This window comes from Lissotriton vulgaris, chromosome 9, assembly GCF_964263255.1.
Source record: "Lissotriton vulgaris chromosome 9, aLisVul1.2, whole genome shotgun sequence".
Lineage (NCBI taxonomy): Eukaryota > Metazoa > Chordata > Amphibia > Caudata > Salamandridae > Lissotriton > Lissotriton vulgaris.
Window position 1 is genome coordinate 838,971,616 of NC_141697.1, and position 14,319 is coordinate 838,985,934.

The window sequence follows — 14,319 nt, forward strand, 5'->3', positions numbered from 1 at the left end:
ATCACGCAATTCGGAAAAACTTTTCTGACACTCTTCAGACCACGGAATGGGATTCGGTGTATCTTTACAAGTTAATGCCACCAAAGGTTTGGCCAGCAAGGAAAAATTCTGTATCCATTGTCTGCAGTATGATGTAATACCCAAGAAAGCACGCACTTCTCTCTTTGTCCTTGGGACACTCAATTCTGCAATTGCCTGAATTCTTTCTGGGGTCAGTTTCCTTCCCTCCTTCAATAAGAGGTGACCTAAGTAGGTTACCTCTTGTCGGCAATATTGCAACTTCGAGAGAGAGACTTTGTGATGCAAATCCGACAAATGACTCAACAACGTCAATGTGGCTTCTTTACAAATCTTTTCAGTATCTGCAGCATTAGCAAATCATCGACGTACTGAATAAGGGTAGCGCCGTCAGGTAAAATAATCGTGTTAAGCTGTGTTTTTAAAGCCTGGCTGTATATTGGTGGACTTTCACAGTAGCCCTGAGGAGCGCGTTTGAAGCGGAAACTTCGGCCTCCTAAACTGAAGCCAAAAATATCCCTGCTCTCCTCGGCAATTGGGATGCTGAAGAAAGCATTCTTCAAGTCAATCACTGAGAACCAAGTGGCTGAAACTGGAATCATAGTCAATAGGGCAGTGATATCAGGGACAACAGGAAATTGTGGCACAACTACTTTATTGACCTCCCTGAGATCAATCACAAACCTGTAAACAGGTGGCTGGGAAGGATCAGTACGTTTCAAAACCGGCAGAACAGGACTATTACAAATGTTGCCTCTTGTCTCTTCAATTACATCTTTCTCAATCAGCTCATAAATGATCGCTAACAACGCCTGTTCACCTTCGCTAGAGATCTTGTATTGAGGAATACGTGGCATTCTAACATTGGCTTTCAGTGTTACTACATATGGCGCTATTTCCAAGAGACCCACATCATTAGGTCCAGTAGCCCAAATAATATCCGGAAGAGAAGACAATTCTGTCTGGAGTTTATCCTTCGACAAATACATTGGAGAAACCACTTTCTTACCCAGTGTGAGTTGTACTCCTGAAGGAGAACAGTACAAAGTTGCATATAATCTTTTCAACAAATCCAGTCCCAACAAATTTTCACCACAACCTGTCGTAAGAATAAGGGGTGCTTCTAATTCACAAGGTACAACAGAAAGGGACATAGGACTAAAAATCGGGTTCCTAACCGGGGCGCCAGAAAAACCTACTGAAACGTTCATTTCGCCAGACAAAGGTGCGCCAGGGAGTTTTGAGTGCATAATAGAACTCTTTGTAGCACCAGTATCCAACAGAAAAGGCTCTGACACACCTGATGTAATCACCTCAACATAAGGCCCACTCTGATCTACTGGAACTGAAACAACTCCCTCTCTTTGTCCATGGCTGCCCTAGCAATCATCACCTTCCATATTCTCATTTTCTGCATAGTAGTCATCCTCATAGTACTGAGTTGTTCTAGTGAACGCGTTATTCTGCTGGTCGAAACTATTCATGGAATTCTGAGGCGGGAAAGAACGAGCGTTCTGGGGGAAATTACCACGTCCCCTACCTCTAGGAACTTGCTGAACACCTCAACCTCTTGCACCAAAAGCACCATTCGTACGCTGTAACAAAACCGGACAACTACTCTTGAAATGACCCTCTTCTTTACAATACGCACACTGATTAGGACCATACGGTAAACGCTGCTGAGAAAACTCGTTTCTTTGTGAGTTCCTCGAATATTGCTGAGGTTGCTGATAATCACGTTGACTATTAATGCTAGGTGGATAAGCTTGCTGTAGAAGAACTTTAGTCTTCAATTCCTTAGTCTTTTTATCCGCCTTCTCTAATTCATCTTTACGCCTATTCTCATAGTACTGGGCCGTAGCTAAAATCTGTGCTGACGTTGATACAGCCCAAGCACTCTCAGAATCCTTCAACTTACTACATAATTCAGGAAGCAAATTATGTTCAAATTTGTCAACAAACAATCTCTGATCACCCTCCGTAGACATATCCTGACCACTATGATCTACGATGGTTTCTTCAAACCGCGTGAAAAAGTCAGACACAGTCTCATCTTTCTTCTGTTTGCACGCAGACAACTTGTCCCAATTAACACGTAATTCGGGCATTAGAGTCTTCATATACGTAATAATTCTACCAGGAAGCTCTGCTATTATAGGCTCGGGCTTAGCACCACCAACTTGTCTAGCATCAGCAGCGGCAATATTAACCCATGTATCGCCTAACTCTTGATCATGATCCGCATGACGAATCTTTCCATATAAAGGCTGTGGAACAACATTTCCAAACAACATGTCTATATCGGCTAAATTCATGATACAGGAGCCTGCAGTCTGTGATAATTCTTTGTAATATCCTGCAGGATTTTTACGAAGATCAGGCAATGTCTGTTTAAGAGCGAAGACTTCAGCTCGCTTCCATGGAACATGTACCCACACACGCTGAAAGTGTGGCAGAATGGCTGGAACAGCATTTGCGTCCCCTTCCCTCCAAACTGGTGGAACCTCTCTCATGGGATACTGTCGCGCCTTCTTCCTACCTGGTGTGTCACACTCAAATAGTGATCGAGAGGTGCCCTCTTTACTCCGATACGACAACAATGTCGCAACCGCTCTCTCAACATCGGAGCCTACGATCCTGCCCTCAGAGAACTGGAACCGCACGCGGTACAATTCAGGCATGTCTTGTTCCGGATCATTTCCCTCCAAATCTTCACAGAGAAATACACACATTTGCTCAAAGACATATCTTTGCTTTGATGCTTCCCATTGACGAAAGACGTCCACAATAGACTGTTCATCATATCTCGCAGTATCGACAACCCATCTACGTGCTAACTGATTCAGTAATTCTCTCTCTTGATAGTCGGGCAGTTGACTCCGCAACTGTCGTTGTTCTATGCTATTGGTCGTTTTAGGCGACCCAAAGAAAGGTGAGAAAAGACCGGTGACAGTGTTGGCCATTCTCTGTCGAACAGTAGGAGAAACTGATAGAAGGGCAGAAACACCAGGAAAGACATGCTGGGGTAAAGCAGAGATGGAGGCAGTAGCAGAGGGAGTATTAGGATAAGCAGTCGGAAGAGTAGGCGAAGTTGTAGGAATACAGAAGGAGTAAGTAGCAAAGACGGCGGCCCTTGAGGGGGCTGCGACGGAGGAGTAGGAACCAGCTGAAGAGGAGCTGGTGATTTAGGTAGAACCTGTGGTCCAACAATGGGCTGTTGCACAACCAAAGGTTGCTGGGGTGCTGTAGCTCTCTGCGCATAAGGAGGTGGTGAACTCACGAAATGGGACATTAAAGGATCTTTATCAAATTTTTCCTTAGATTCTTGTTTTTTTCGTGGCAAAACTGGGTAGCACTTATCTACCGCTAACTTCTTTACTCATTTCATCTGTTCACTGTCTTGCTCTTCTTCATTATCCCTAAATGCAACAGCAGCTGGTACCATTGACATACCTCGTTCTCGCTTATTTTTCTTCGCTAATTTCATTTCTTTCTGTTTGGCTTCTTTGCGCCATAGGTGAAAAGAGTCAAACATCACCGGCCGGCTTTCTTCTTAAAAAGTTTAACTTCTAGATTATCCAAAATTTCTGTGTCAAAGCTACCATATTGGGGCCATTTTAAAACACCGTCCTTTCTGGTGTATCGGATCCATACTTCATTATATGTGATACGGCCTACGCCATGCTTCACATAGAGCTCATATGTTGGAGTTCCAATCGGAGGAACCGGACACGAGTCCTCCAATCGGGAGTCCCTACTACAACCAGGGCAAAACAAATTTCCAAGTCTGCTAAGACCAGGCATCTTCGCTCTCTAGTCTAGCTTCAAACTTCAAAGGATTATCGAATACAATAGTCTCGTGAATACACGAGTCCTTCGGTTTTGGCACTTGCAAGTTCCAAACAAAACGGTCCCGAAGGATACCAAACTAAGAACCAAACTAAGGACTGGGAGACGCTCCACTTATACTTAACTGAAGTATCGATTATCAATGACGTCACCATAAGACTCGTCTATTGTTTCGCTCTACCAATCATCAAGGGTCCAAAACAGGGCGATAGTTAGGGCAGCCATCTTTCGTAGCCGTCGGGACGCGGGGAACCTCGCAGCAAAGACTTTCGGACCACGTCGACATACAGGGGTCGATGAAGTGGATGGCCTTCCTCCAGAATTTTCACACGAAGCTCCTCACAAACCTCTGGCTTGGACCGGTACCGCTGATACCGTCCCACATTGGGCGCCAACTGAGGTACCGGGTTTTTATGGACCCGGCGGTGCCAGGGAGAACACCCAAAGACCTCAAGTCCTTCCTGTTTCAGACTACAGAAACACAGAGTCTTCTAGGTGAAGTCAAAGATCGTATTTATTGGCTGCAACCAGTAACAGGTATCCTAGAAGTACAACAGCATGTATGTTCTCAGGAGACTGCTCGAATTTACAAAGCCAGCCTTCTCTTTTTATACAGAATAATAAGCTTCAGGCAAACATTCCTTATTTTACAGTTGACCATACAAATATTTTTACTACAAAGAAAAAGCAGAGTCATGATGACAAGCCCACATTTCTGTTCGTCCAGCTCATAATTAATTATCCGGCAAGGTCCAGTATTTCCATCAGATATCGACGGACCCCCAATAAAATCGGGCGCCTCCTCCTCGTAAAGCAAGTCATAAAGTAAGAAACAGGGACAGGTGTGTGCAAGATTAGGCATAGCTGGTGTGCGATGAAAGGTTTATGACATGTTGTGCCTTGATACTAATCTCATTCGGCCACTGGGAAAGGAACTGCCCGAACATGTTTGGCTTGAGGCAGTGGAGTCAGCTCGCCCAGGTCACAGAGGAGTCAGCAAGGGTGTACGTGTCCTTTAGATCGAATTCGGCCTTAGCCATTTGACTATGTGAGGGCAATCACAAAATGGCTGCCGCTCACAAAATGGAACCCGAGGGTTCAAGACGAAAACCTCGATTTAAGGGTGATTTCGTCACTCTATTATGACGAAAATGCTTAGGTATGGTATTTAAGTCATTACAGGTCTGCTGGTACCAAAATCGTCATGATACGATGATATTTATAACACGAGTGTAAACTTCGGTACCAATGAATAGCTGAGTCCAGAATTTTTCAGTACCACAAGTCTGGTCCTCTCCTCCCCCGGCTTCACCAAACCATTCTTCCTCCACACTGACGCATCCGACCATTGGCTAGGGGCAGTCTTGTTGCAGCTTTCCCATGAGGGTATAGAACACCCTATTCTCTTCATCAGTAGGAAGCTGTTCCCTAGGTAAATGAAGTACCCTACGATAGGAAAGGAATGCATTACGGTAAAATGGGCTATCGATAAGTTGCAATATTATCTGGAAGGGACATATTTTCCCTTGTACACTGACCACACTCCCTTACAATGGATGAGCCACTACATGGGTCACAACCCATGGATCCTACGCTGGTTCCTTTCCCTACAACCCTTTTTCTTCAAAGTTAAACATCGGAGGGAGTCTGAGAACCGGGATGCTGACTTTCTGTAACAGGTATTTACTCTCCCCGATAGGTAGCATCCTAGGCGGAGGGAGTGTCGCGATTCCACTCTCACGAGGAGGTGATGAAAGTACTGTACCAGCAGTGGAATGGTGGTCTGCCCCTTCTGAATCCGGTCCTCTCCTCTCTCCGCTGAAAGATGAGTGGGCTTCTGTGCCCTGACTATACAGGAGGGCGAGACTGCCTTTACCACTACCGGTCCCTTTAATTGGTATGCGGCTCATGAAGACCCCGCCCATCATCGTGACATCATCTGCCGTGCATCAATCCAGGAGCCCCTGACGCAACGGAGTGACGGCCAAAACCCCGGAAGACGCAGAGAGGAGTCGTTCATCGAGACCTCAAGGGAGAACAACAAGGCACCAGCAGCTGACCCCGGGAACCTGACGTGGAGTCCGGAAGAGAGGAGAACCCCAGGAGTGCCAGGCGGCCAACGTCCCGGTGCTGCACCCAGCCACGCTCCTGGAGGAGCGTGGCTCAACCAGGTATGCAAACACATTGCGGGGTGGGTCGGGAGGAGAGAGAGGGCCGACGATTAGGGCTCTACTCCTCCTGTCCTCTACCCGGTATTTCCCCTGCACCAGCACTCAATTATAGACGACCCGTAGAGCACTAGTGATCCCTTACACCCTTCCCCATTACACTAAGCCAGTAAAAAAAAAAAACCTGACGGCTGCCATCTATCTCTCTTCTTTGTCCGATGGACTGATATACGCCCTCCCCCCCTTTGTTGGAAGGAACAAGACAAAGAAGGAAGACCCCAGCAAGCCCGGATAAGAAGGATTATCCACTGTACACTCCCTGAACTCTGGCTACGCACATGAGACATGTATATAATAACATAAAGCCACGTTTGTCACAACCTTGTCTAGACATCGATCCTTGCTCTACGTCACAGGGAGCGTGGCGACCAAAGACCTCTCAGCAATCCCACTGTGTCAGACTTACTGTAGGTAGCAGGAAGGCCTGTTGGCCCCCAAAGACCCTCTGGAGATTAGGAGACTTTAATCCCCCAACCAGAAGTGAAGTAGTGTGGCTCACTAGTTAGAGGCTGCAGACCCGAGAGCAGAGGATGGCCCGGGACCAGGGTTCAATTCCCGGCGCGGCAGGTTTCTGGACCAGGGTCAGCGGACTCGATAATTCTCTCGCCTCGGTGCCCACTCTGATCAGCGATCACAATCGGCAACTCTGGGCATTAGTTTGGCTCATCTTCACTAACGGCCCCACCAGACCGCCGGGGATGCCTGGTCTCACCCTGGAGATACCCATTAAGGGACCATCTCTCAGGGAAGCCAGGAAGGGGTTCGCAGTGGTCGAAGCGCCTTGGGACCCTCCGGGTAAGTAGTGCGCTATATAAATGCCTATACATTTACATTTACATTTACAAGCATGCCTGGAGGCGAGTTTGCAGAGTGGTGGAGAAAGGGGGGGCTCCAAAGACCTCTCAGAAATCCTGGTGTGTGGGACTTACTGGAGGTAACAAGAGGGCTTATTGGCCCCCAAAGACCCTCTGGATCCAAAGAGACGTCATCCCCCAACCCGTAGTGTGCCAGGAGGCACGTTTGCACAGTGGTGGAGAAAGTGGGAGTGGCTGGCCTCCGAAGAGCTCTCAGCAGTCCCTCTGTGTTTGACTTACTGGAGGTAACAGGAGAGCTTGTTGGCCCACAAGGACCCTCTGGAGCCAAGGGATATTCATCCCCCAACCAGCAGAGTGTCAGAAGGCGCTTTTGCAGAGTGGTGGGGAAAGGGAACTTGGCCTCCAAAGAGCTCTCAGCAATCCCGTTGTGTCACACTTACTGGAATTAATAGGAGGTCTTGTTGGTCCCCAAGTACCCTCTGAAGCACAAGGGACGTCATCCCCCAACCAGCAGTGTACCAGGTGGAATGTGTACAGAGTGGTGGAGAAAGAGGGCGTAGCCTCCAAAAGACCTCTCAGCAATCCCAATGTGTGGGACTTAGTGGAGGTAACAGGAGAGTTTGTTGGCCCCCAAGGACCCTCTGGAGCCAAGGGGACTTTATCCCCCAACCAGCAGAGCGCCAGGAGGTGCGTTTGCAGAGTGGTGGAGATAGGGGGATCTGTGAGTCCACTGCAAGGACTCACGTCTCTAGATATCTATATTTTTTAAACTTAAATATCTCTGAAACTACGGAACAGATTTACACCAAATCACAAAAAGCATGCTTTCTGGACCAACGTGTAGCTTTCTGCCTATAATGGTGTAATTCCATTCAGGGGTTCAGCCTGTATTTGTGTTAAAAAAATGAAAACTCTCCATAGATATAACTTGGGGAAACATGTTTTGGGACCCCCCTTTGTTGGTCCCTGCTTGATTGATCACCCCGAAACTTTCAGTACAGCAGCAGAACTAAAAAGGAGAGTTTTTTAAAACAAATTGTGAAGATTCCTCAAGCGGCGCCAAACTTATTGGCAAAACAAAAATGCTTTTCCTATGGAAACTTTGCTCCTAACTATAACCTACTGCCTGTTGCCAATATATATCTATCTACATTTTTTTTAAAGAAGATAAGTGACAAAAGGTCTGGAAGAGACCTGCGCTTTGAAGCTTTTTTTGTTAGCATTCTTTACTATTTTAGAACTTGAATCGTGCATCATTCATGTACTGCCAGTTCTTATTGGTTTTGTGTGGTCATCAATGTCCATCCTTCTTTAGGCCATGCATATATTCTAAAGCCCCACTCTCCTTTGTCTTTACTCTTTAAGGTTCATGCCTATATCATTGGTTCACTGAAGAAGGAGATGCCCAATGTATTTGGCAAAGAGAACAAGAAGAAGGAACTTATCCAGAACCTGGGTGATATCTATTTTAAGATTGAAAGGGAGCACCAGATCTCTCACGGAGACTTTCCAAACCTTAAGAAGATGCAGGTATGCATGTTTTATCACGTCAGATACACTTGTAACATTTTAATTTACTGACCGACCTGTGTTCTTTTACTGCCTTGCTTTATTTTATATTTTTTCAGTCTCATAGCTCTTAAAAAAATATTATTTGATCACTAACCTTTGCTATATTACACAGAATGTCCCTATTCTGTGAGGCAGTCAAAAGTCAAAAAGTCAAAATAACCTTTATTCGGATATTACATTATCCATAAAAGTGTGCACATAATTACATACATGGTCAAAAAAGGTAAAGTAGAGGCAGTCCTTTACAGTTGTTATTCCTCCATTACATCTAGAAGTCTTGTTACACAAAACCGAGGCTCTATGGGTAATAGAGCAAACTAGATGAATTCCAAAGTAATCTTCCATCAATACCTGCTTCAAAGGGACTCTTCTACCAGACCCCAATATTGTTGATCCTCTGAGAGAAATACCAACCCAGATTCAGGTGTGGATGCACAACATTCACTCCTACCCTACCCCCACTATAACCATGCCAACACTGTTACCTTGCAGAGTCTATCTCAGGTCACTATTTCACACATTACCTGAAAAGGTTCACTTTCTTTGATTGATACAAATCTTTTTCATGCCCTGCTGTTTACTCTAGGTTTTGCATAATGACTGAGCATGGTCTTCCTCTACAGCCCTTCTACCCAATTAATTCAGGGCTCTGTTATCAAGGAAATGTATTTCCTGTCCAAAGTTTCTTGGTATAGATTGAAAACAGTAATATATTATAATTCCCTTAATGACCATCCACATTTGCTGTAAAAATCCTATGTCTCACCAAGTAGTTCAGAATTAAAACCCCTATTGCATCTGTAGTAGTTCCGACGTTTTGTTTGTTTGCAGCAGATCTATTGACTAGACCTATCAAGGAGCACTGTGATTTCTCATGCTGTTTTTCTACGACCCGTAGTGGCATCTCCATTTCTTCCTGTACATATTCCTAGAGGATTGCATATATGACTCTGATAGAGCGCGCAGGTCACCCAACTAGAATTTATACAGATACTCGGGTCCAGGTGAGCAACAGCGTGGGGTGGAAGCAAGATGGCGGCCGCGTAGTTGTTGCCGTAGTGGTGGTGCGGTGAGGACACGTAGCAGAAGGAGCCGAATGGAGACGTCGTCCCATAGCCAGGAGCTACCCGACCCCGTTTTAAGGGAAAAAAACATTACAGAGGGGAAATTTGGGCGGCATGTTGACGGCGCTTTCCTGCCGCGGGTCTGCTAAACAACTGCTGCGGGCATTGGTGATTGCGGTAGCCGCTCTCTCCCCGGATCGGAAACGCCTCGGGTGCTCAGGTGGGCGGAGACAGGTCCGAAGGCGGCAGCGGAGTGGAGTGGAGCCTAGAGCGGAGCTCACCAGCGGGAGTATCTGCCGAAAAAGCCAGAGCCCATCCAGTCAGTGGGGCGGTGCGAGGAAGGAAGCAATGGCCCCCAAAGTAAATCTGGGGTCAAAAGCGGTTTTGGGAAAAAAGAAAATCTTGCGTGAAGGAGCAGAAGCGGAGGTAGCTGAGGACACTCGGAAAGCTCAAACGCCCCCGGTGGAACAACAGAAGAAGAGGCAGCAGACCGCAGTGCGGACCCGTTTGGCTACAGCGTCAATTGCGGATATGTTCTCTAAGGCCGGTAAGGAGAGGGAGATTAAGGAGCTGACCAAGGAGTCGGGGCGGTATACCCATAGAGGTGGAGGTGGAGGTCCTTCAAGAGCCAACAACAGATGCTAGTGGGGCTCCCCCCAATTTGGCCCCTCCTTCAACACAAGTGATCACGATGCTGGAACAGCAATTTCAGGGCTCAGCGGAGGGTTCTCTAGAGGTAGCGACCCCCGGAGAAGCAGCCTCATTATTGGGGAAAAATGGTGGGCCCCTAGTGCCTTTCGATTCGGGTCAAAATGCGGCCGGCCCCCAATTGCTGGCACAAGTCACCACTGATACCAACATGGTGGAGCCATTAGAACTGGGAGGTTTGGCAGTCAGTGGAGTCGGGAATGGAAAAGAGAACGCTCCAAGAGAAGCTTTTTTCTCGGCTTCAGATGGGGTCGGGTGGTCCGAGGAGGATGAGGAAGGCAGCTCCTATCTGGACTCTGAGAATGACCCCGAGAAAGATCAGCCTGCAACCGCACTAAGGCCCTTAGCGGCAGCAAATGGTCAGGCCAACCCCCAATGCGATCTGAGCTGGGACCATTCATCTTCTATGCCTTTGCAGGGCAGCCCTGTTTGGAACTTACCCAAATGTCGCTCTTGGAAACAATCCACCAAGAGATAATTGCGCATAGAGAGTTAACACGCCAGGACAATCGTAAATCCCAGGCTGCAATGAGGAAGATGCAGGGCGTGGTTAGGAAGTTATCCAAGGCCTGTGCTAACACTGGGGACAGAGTCTCAAATTTGGAAGATAGGGTGGTATCAACGGAGGCCGAGGTTGCCGAGGCTGTCACTAAGGTCAATGCGCACTGTTCCCAGGTGGTGGATATACAGTAGAAGCTCGAGGAAATGGAGAACAGGCTTCGCCGGAATAATCTGAGGGTCCTGGGAATCCCGGAGGGGGTCGAGGGGTCTGATATTAGGGCGTATATCATCAAGCTCTTTGAACAGGCATTTCCCGAACTGTCCACCTGGAACTGGCCCACTAAGGTACAGAGAGTACACAGTACCCCCTTTAAAATTAGAAGTAATGCTAAAGAGAGCGATAAACCCAGGGCAGTCCTAATTTTCCTTGGAAATTTCATCCTGAGACAGGCCATCTCGGAACTGGCTAGGCCTGATGCTAGAAGAAGCAGTGAGGGGGTCTCATTCTTAAACCGGCCAGATTTTTGTCACACGACCGTAGAGAGGCGCTGGCGATTAAGAGGAATGATTAAGCCATTTCAGGATAAAAAGATGCAAGCCTTCCTGATAAATCCGGCACAGCTAAAAATTATCAACGAAGGGAGGACATTGTACTTCTCTTCAGAAATCAAGGCAAAGGAGTACCTTGACTCTCTAGGGTGTTCATGGGGACAGGCCATGTGGATGGGGGCCATTTTGAGTGCTGGTACAGGCAGACCATGTGCTGGGAGGCAGGGGGCCATTTTGAATGCAGGCAGTGTTCTTAGGTCTGCAACCATTTTGCCTAGGTTTCAACCATTATGCCCAGGGGTAGTGAGTGGTGCATGGCCCTAGTCTTTCTGTGGGGTGTCTTGAATTTAAACATCATGGAGGGAAGGATGGCATGGGATTGTGCTGATTTTTCTGTGTTTTTCGTTTTTTTGGGTTGTTGTTGTGGCCTTTTGACCAGGGGTAGTGAGTGGTGCATGGGCCTAGTCTTTCTTTGGGGTGTCTTGAATTTAAACATCATGGAGGGAAGGATGGCATGGGATTGTGCTGATTTTTCTGTGTTTTTCGATTTTTTGGGATGTTCATGGGGACAGGCCATGGGGGTGGGGGCCATTTTGAGTGCTGGTACAGGCAGGCCATGTGCTGGGAGGCAGGGGGCCATTTTGAATGCAGGCAGTGTTCTTAGGTCTGCAACCATTTTGCCTAGGTTTCAACCATTATGCCCAGGGGTAGTGAGTGGTGCATGGGCCTAGTCTTTCTGTGGGGTGTCTTGAATTTAAACATCATGGAGGGCATGGATGGCATGGGATTGTGCTGATTTGTATGTGGTTTTCGAGTTTTTTTTTTTTTTAAACCTTTATTATCAAATGCACAGTACACAGCGTCTGCCTACAACCCAATCGGGCCGGCCGCTATGACAATCGACAGAGTAATCAACCACATTACGTTGTGGACAAAGCCATAAATCGCTCCATTACGGTGTAGTGGCATGAAACATCATAAGAAGGATACCGGAGGTTTCATTTTATAATTTTGATGAAGTTCAAACAAAAAACAGAAACACTCACATGGTGAAAACAATGTCTAGATCATGGGAGGGGGGGAAAGAGGAAAACAATCTCTAAGAATAAAAACAGTTCTCCAAGGGGCGGGGAGATGGCGAAAAGGAGCATTAGAAAGGAATGGTAGCCAGTCTAAAGGAACGTCAATTACGGGGACGAGGGAATGGTAGCAGTGTAATCAAGTGGTGGGGTACAGATGTCTCCACGGTATTCGTTCCATTGTGACCAGATCCTACCCCATTTCTTGGGACGGCCCGAGCCTCATATACTGTCTTTTCCCGAAACATGCACCAATCCATGTTATCTTTCCAGGCACTTATTCCAGGTGGTCTGTGGGAGCCCCAGAGTTGCGCTATATCCCTCTTGGCAACCATGTTGCCCAGGGTGATCCAAAAGGTCTGAGCGGCCGTACAATCCGTAGGCTCCCACACATTAAGCAGGCAGCACCTCGTCCCATTACATCATGCACTCTAGACCAGAAAGCGGAGATAACCGGACATTCCCATAGAATGTGAAGAAAGGTGCCATCCATACCACAACCACGCCTACACAACCCATCAGTTGAGAACCCCATCCGAACCAGACGCATACCAGTCATGTAGACTCGGTGGAGGATGTTCAATTGCACAAAACAAAGTTGAACCGGAATAGCCACCTCCTTGGGGGAGGAAATCGCCATTTGCCAGTCGTCGTCATCCAATTCGAGGCCATCTGCTAACCAAGAGGCCCTGAGTTTCACCAGAAGATCAGCCCTGGTGTTAATGAGCTTTTTACAAATTAAAGAAATCGTACTGTCCGGCACATGGCCGTCCAGAATACGATTCACAAGCGGGGACGACTGGGGGACTTCCGTCCCAGGGGGAAAGGCAGAGAGCAGGGCGTGACGCACCTGAAGATAACGAAAATACTCCTTATCGTCCAGTTGATACTCTACCTTCAGGGCCTCAAAGGACTTTACTGTGCCTCTGGCCCAAAGATCCTCCACCTTGCTAATACCGATCATGTCCCATCTGTCAAACCCTTTCGTCCGCGACAGGCTACCCAGCCGCTCAGAGTCATATATGTCAGAAAGTACCTGTAGTTTCAGAGCTCCGCGGGGGTACCAAACCGAAGGTGAAGCTAGCTCCCAATTCCCTTTCGCCACTGAGCCGGATTTCTCTTGCTACAGGGACGTCAGGGAAAGGGGAAGTGGATAAGACAAACAGAGAGACTGCTCACACAGATATCTTCTCCCGCTCTAGGATTAGTGAAGATTCATTCTGCAAAACATAACAACAACATTACTAAGTTCTGGCCTTCAATATGCTAAATTTCCTCAACTAATCACTTTTAGACCTTATCCCAAGTACCTGTGTATGTGTGAGATTTAGCTGCTCTCTAGTAGGTCTCAAAGTAACTGCTGTGTAGAATAGTCTTTGGAGCTTAGCTGGCAAAAGCACAGAGAATGCAGCATAGGTGGTACACAAGAATATATATATATATATATTATTATCTACTTGTAGACTCTGTATGGAAGGTTGATGATATACAGCTCTGGTTCACTACACCAATTGAAGCCTGCCAAATGTTCACTTCCAAAAGCAGTTGAGTTTAATGTCTTAAGCTGGCAGTGAATTTGATACAAGGAATTCCTCTGAGACTCCAATTAACATATGTGGCTGAGCAACAGTACAAGTAATTTCCAGACAAAGATAACTGGTTCGAGCTCACCAACTTCTTAGCTGCTACTGCCGTTGAATGAAGAGCTGCCAGTGAAGCGAGCCGCTGCCTGGGTGACAAGGAATTCAGCTCACGCCGACCAAGTTCTGAGGAGCTGGATATTTACGTGTCTGACGAGAAGGGGGAATGATAACTTGGGAAGGAACTGCAAGGAAGCCTCGCTGAGGAAGTCCGTGAGGCTAGCGGGGCTTGGTGGGGTGACAGACGCGGCCGAAAACAGCCGCCGGAGCCTCGGGAAATGAACTGAAATGAGGGG

General features: G+C 47.2%; 1 protein-coding gene across 1 annotated transcript in view; it reads left to right on the forward strand.

The window, feature by feature from the left end:
• LOC147692340 (EH domain-containing protein 1) overlaps positions 1 to 14,319 on the forward strand; it is a 1,152,127-nt gene that overhangs the window by 973,253 nt on the left and 164,555 nt on the right. The window contains exon 4 of the mRNA XM_086936776.1: positions 8,276 to 8,440. Within this exon, the coding sequence (XP_086792902.1) occupies positions 8,276 to 8,440 (165 nt within the window). The remainder of the gene's footprint in view (positions 1 to 8,275; positions 8,441 to 14,319) is intronic.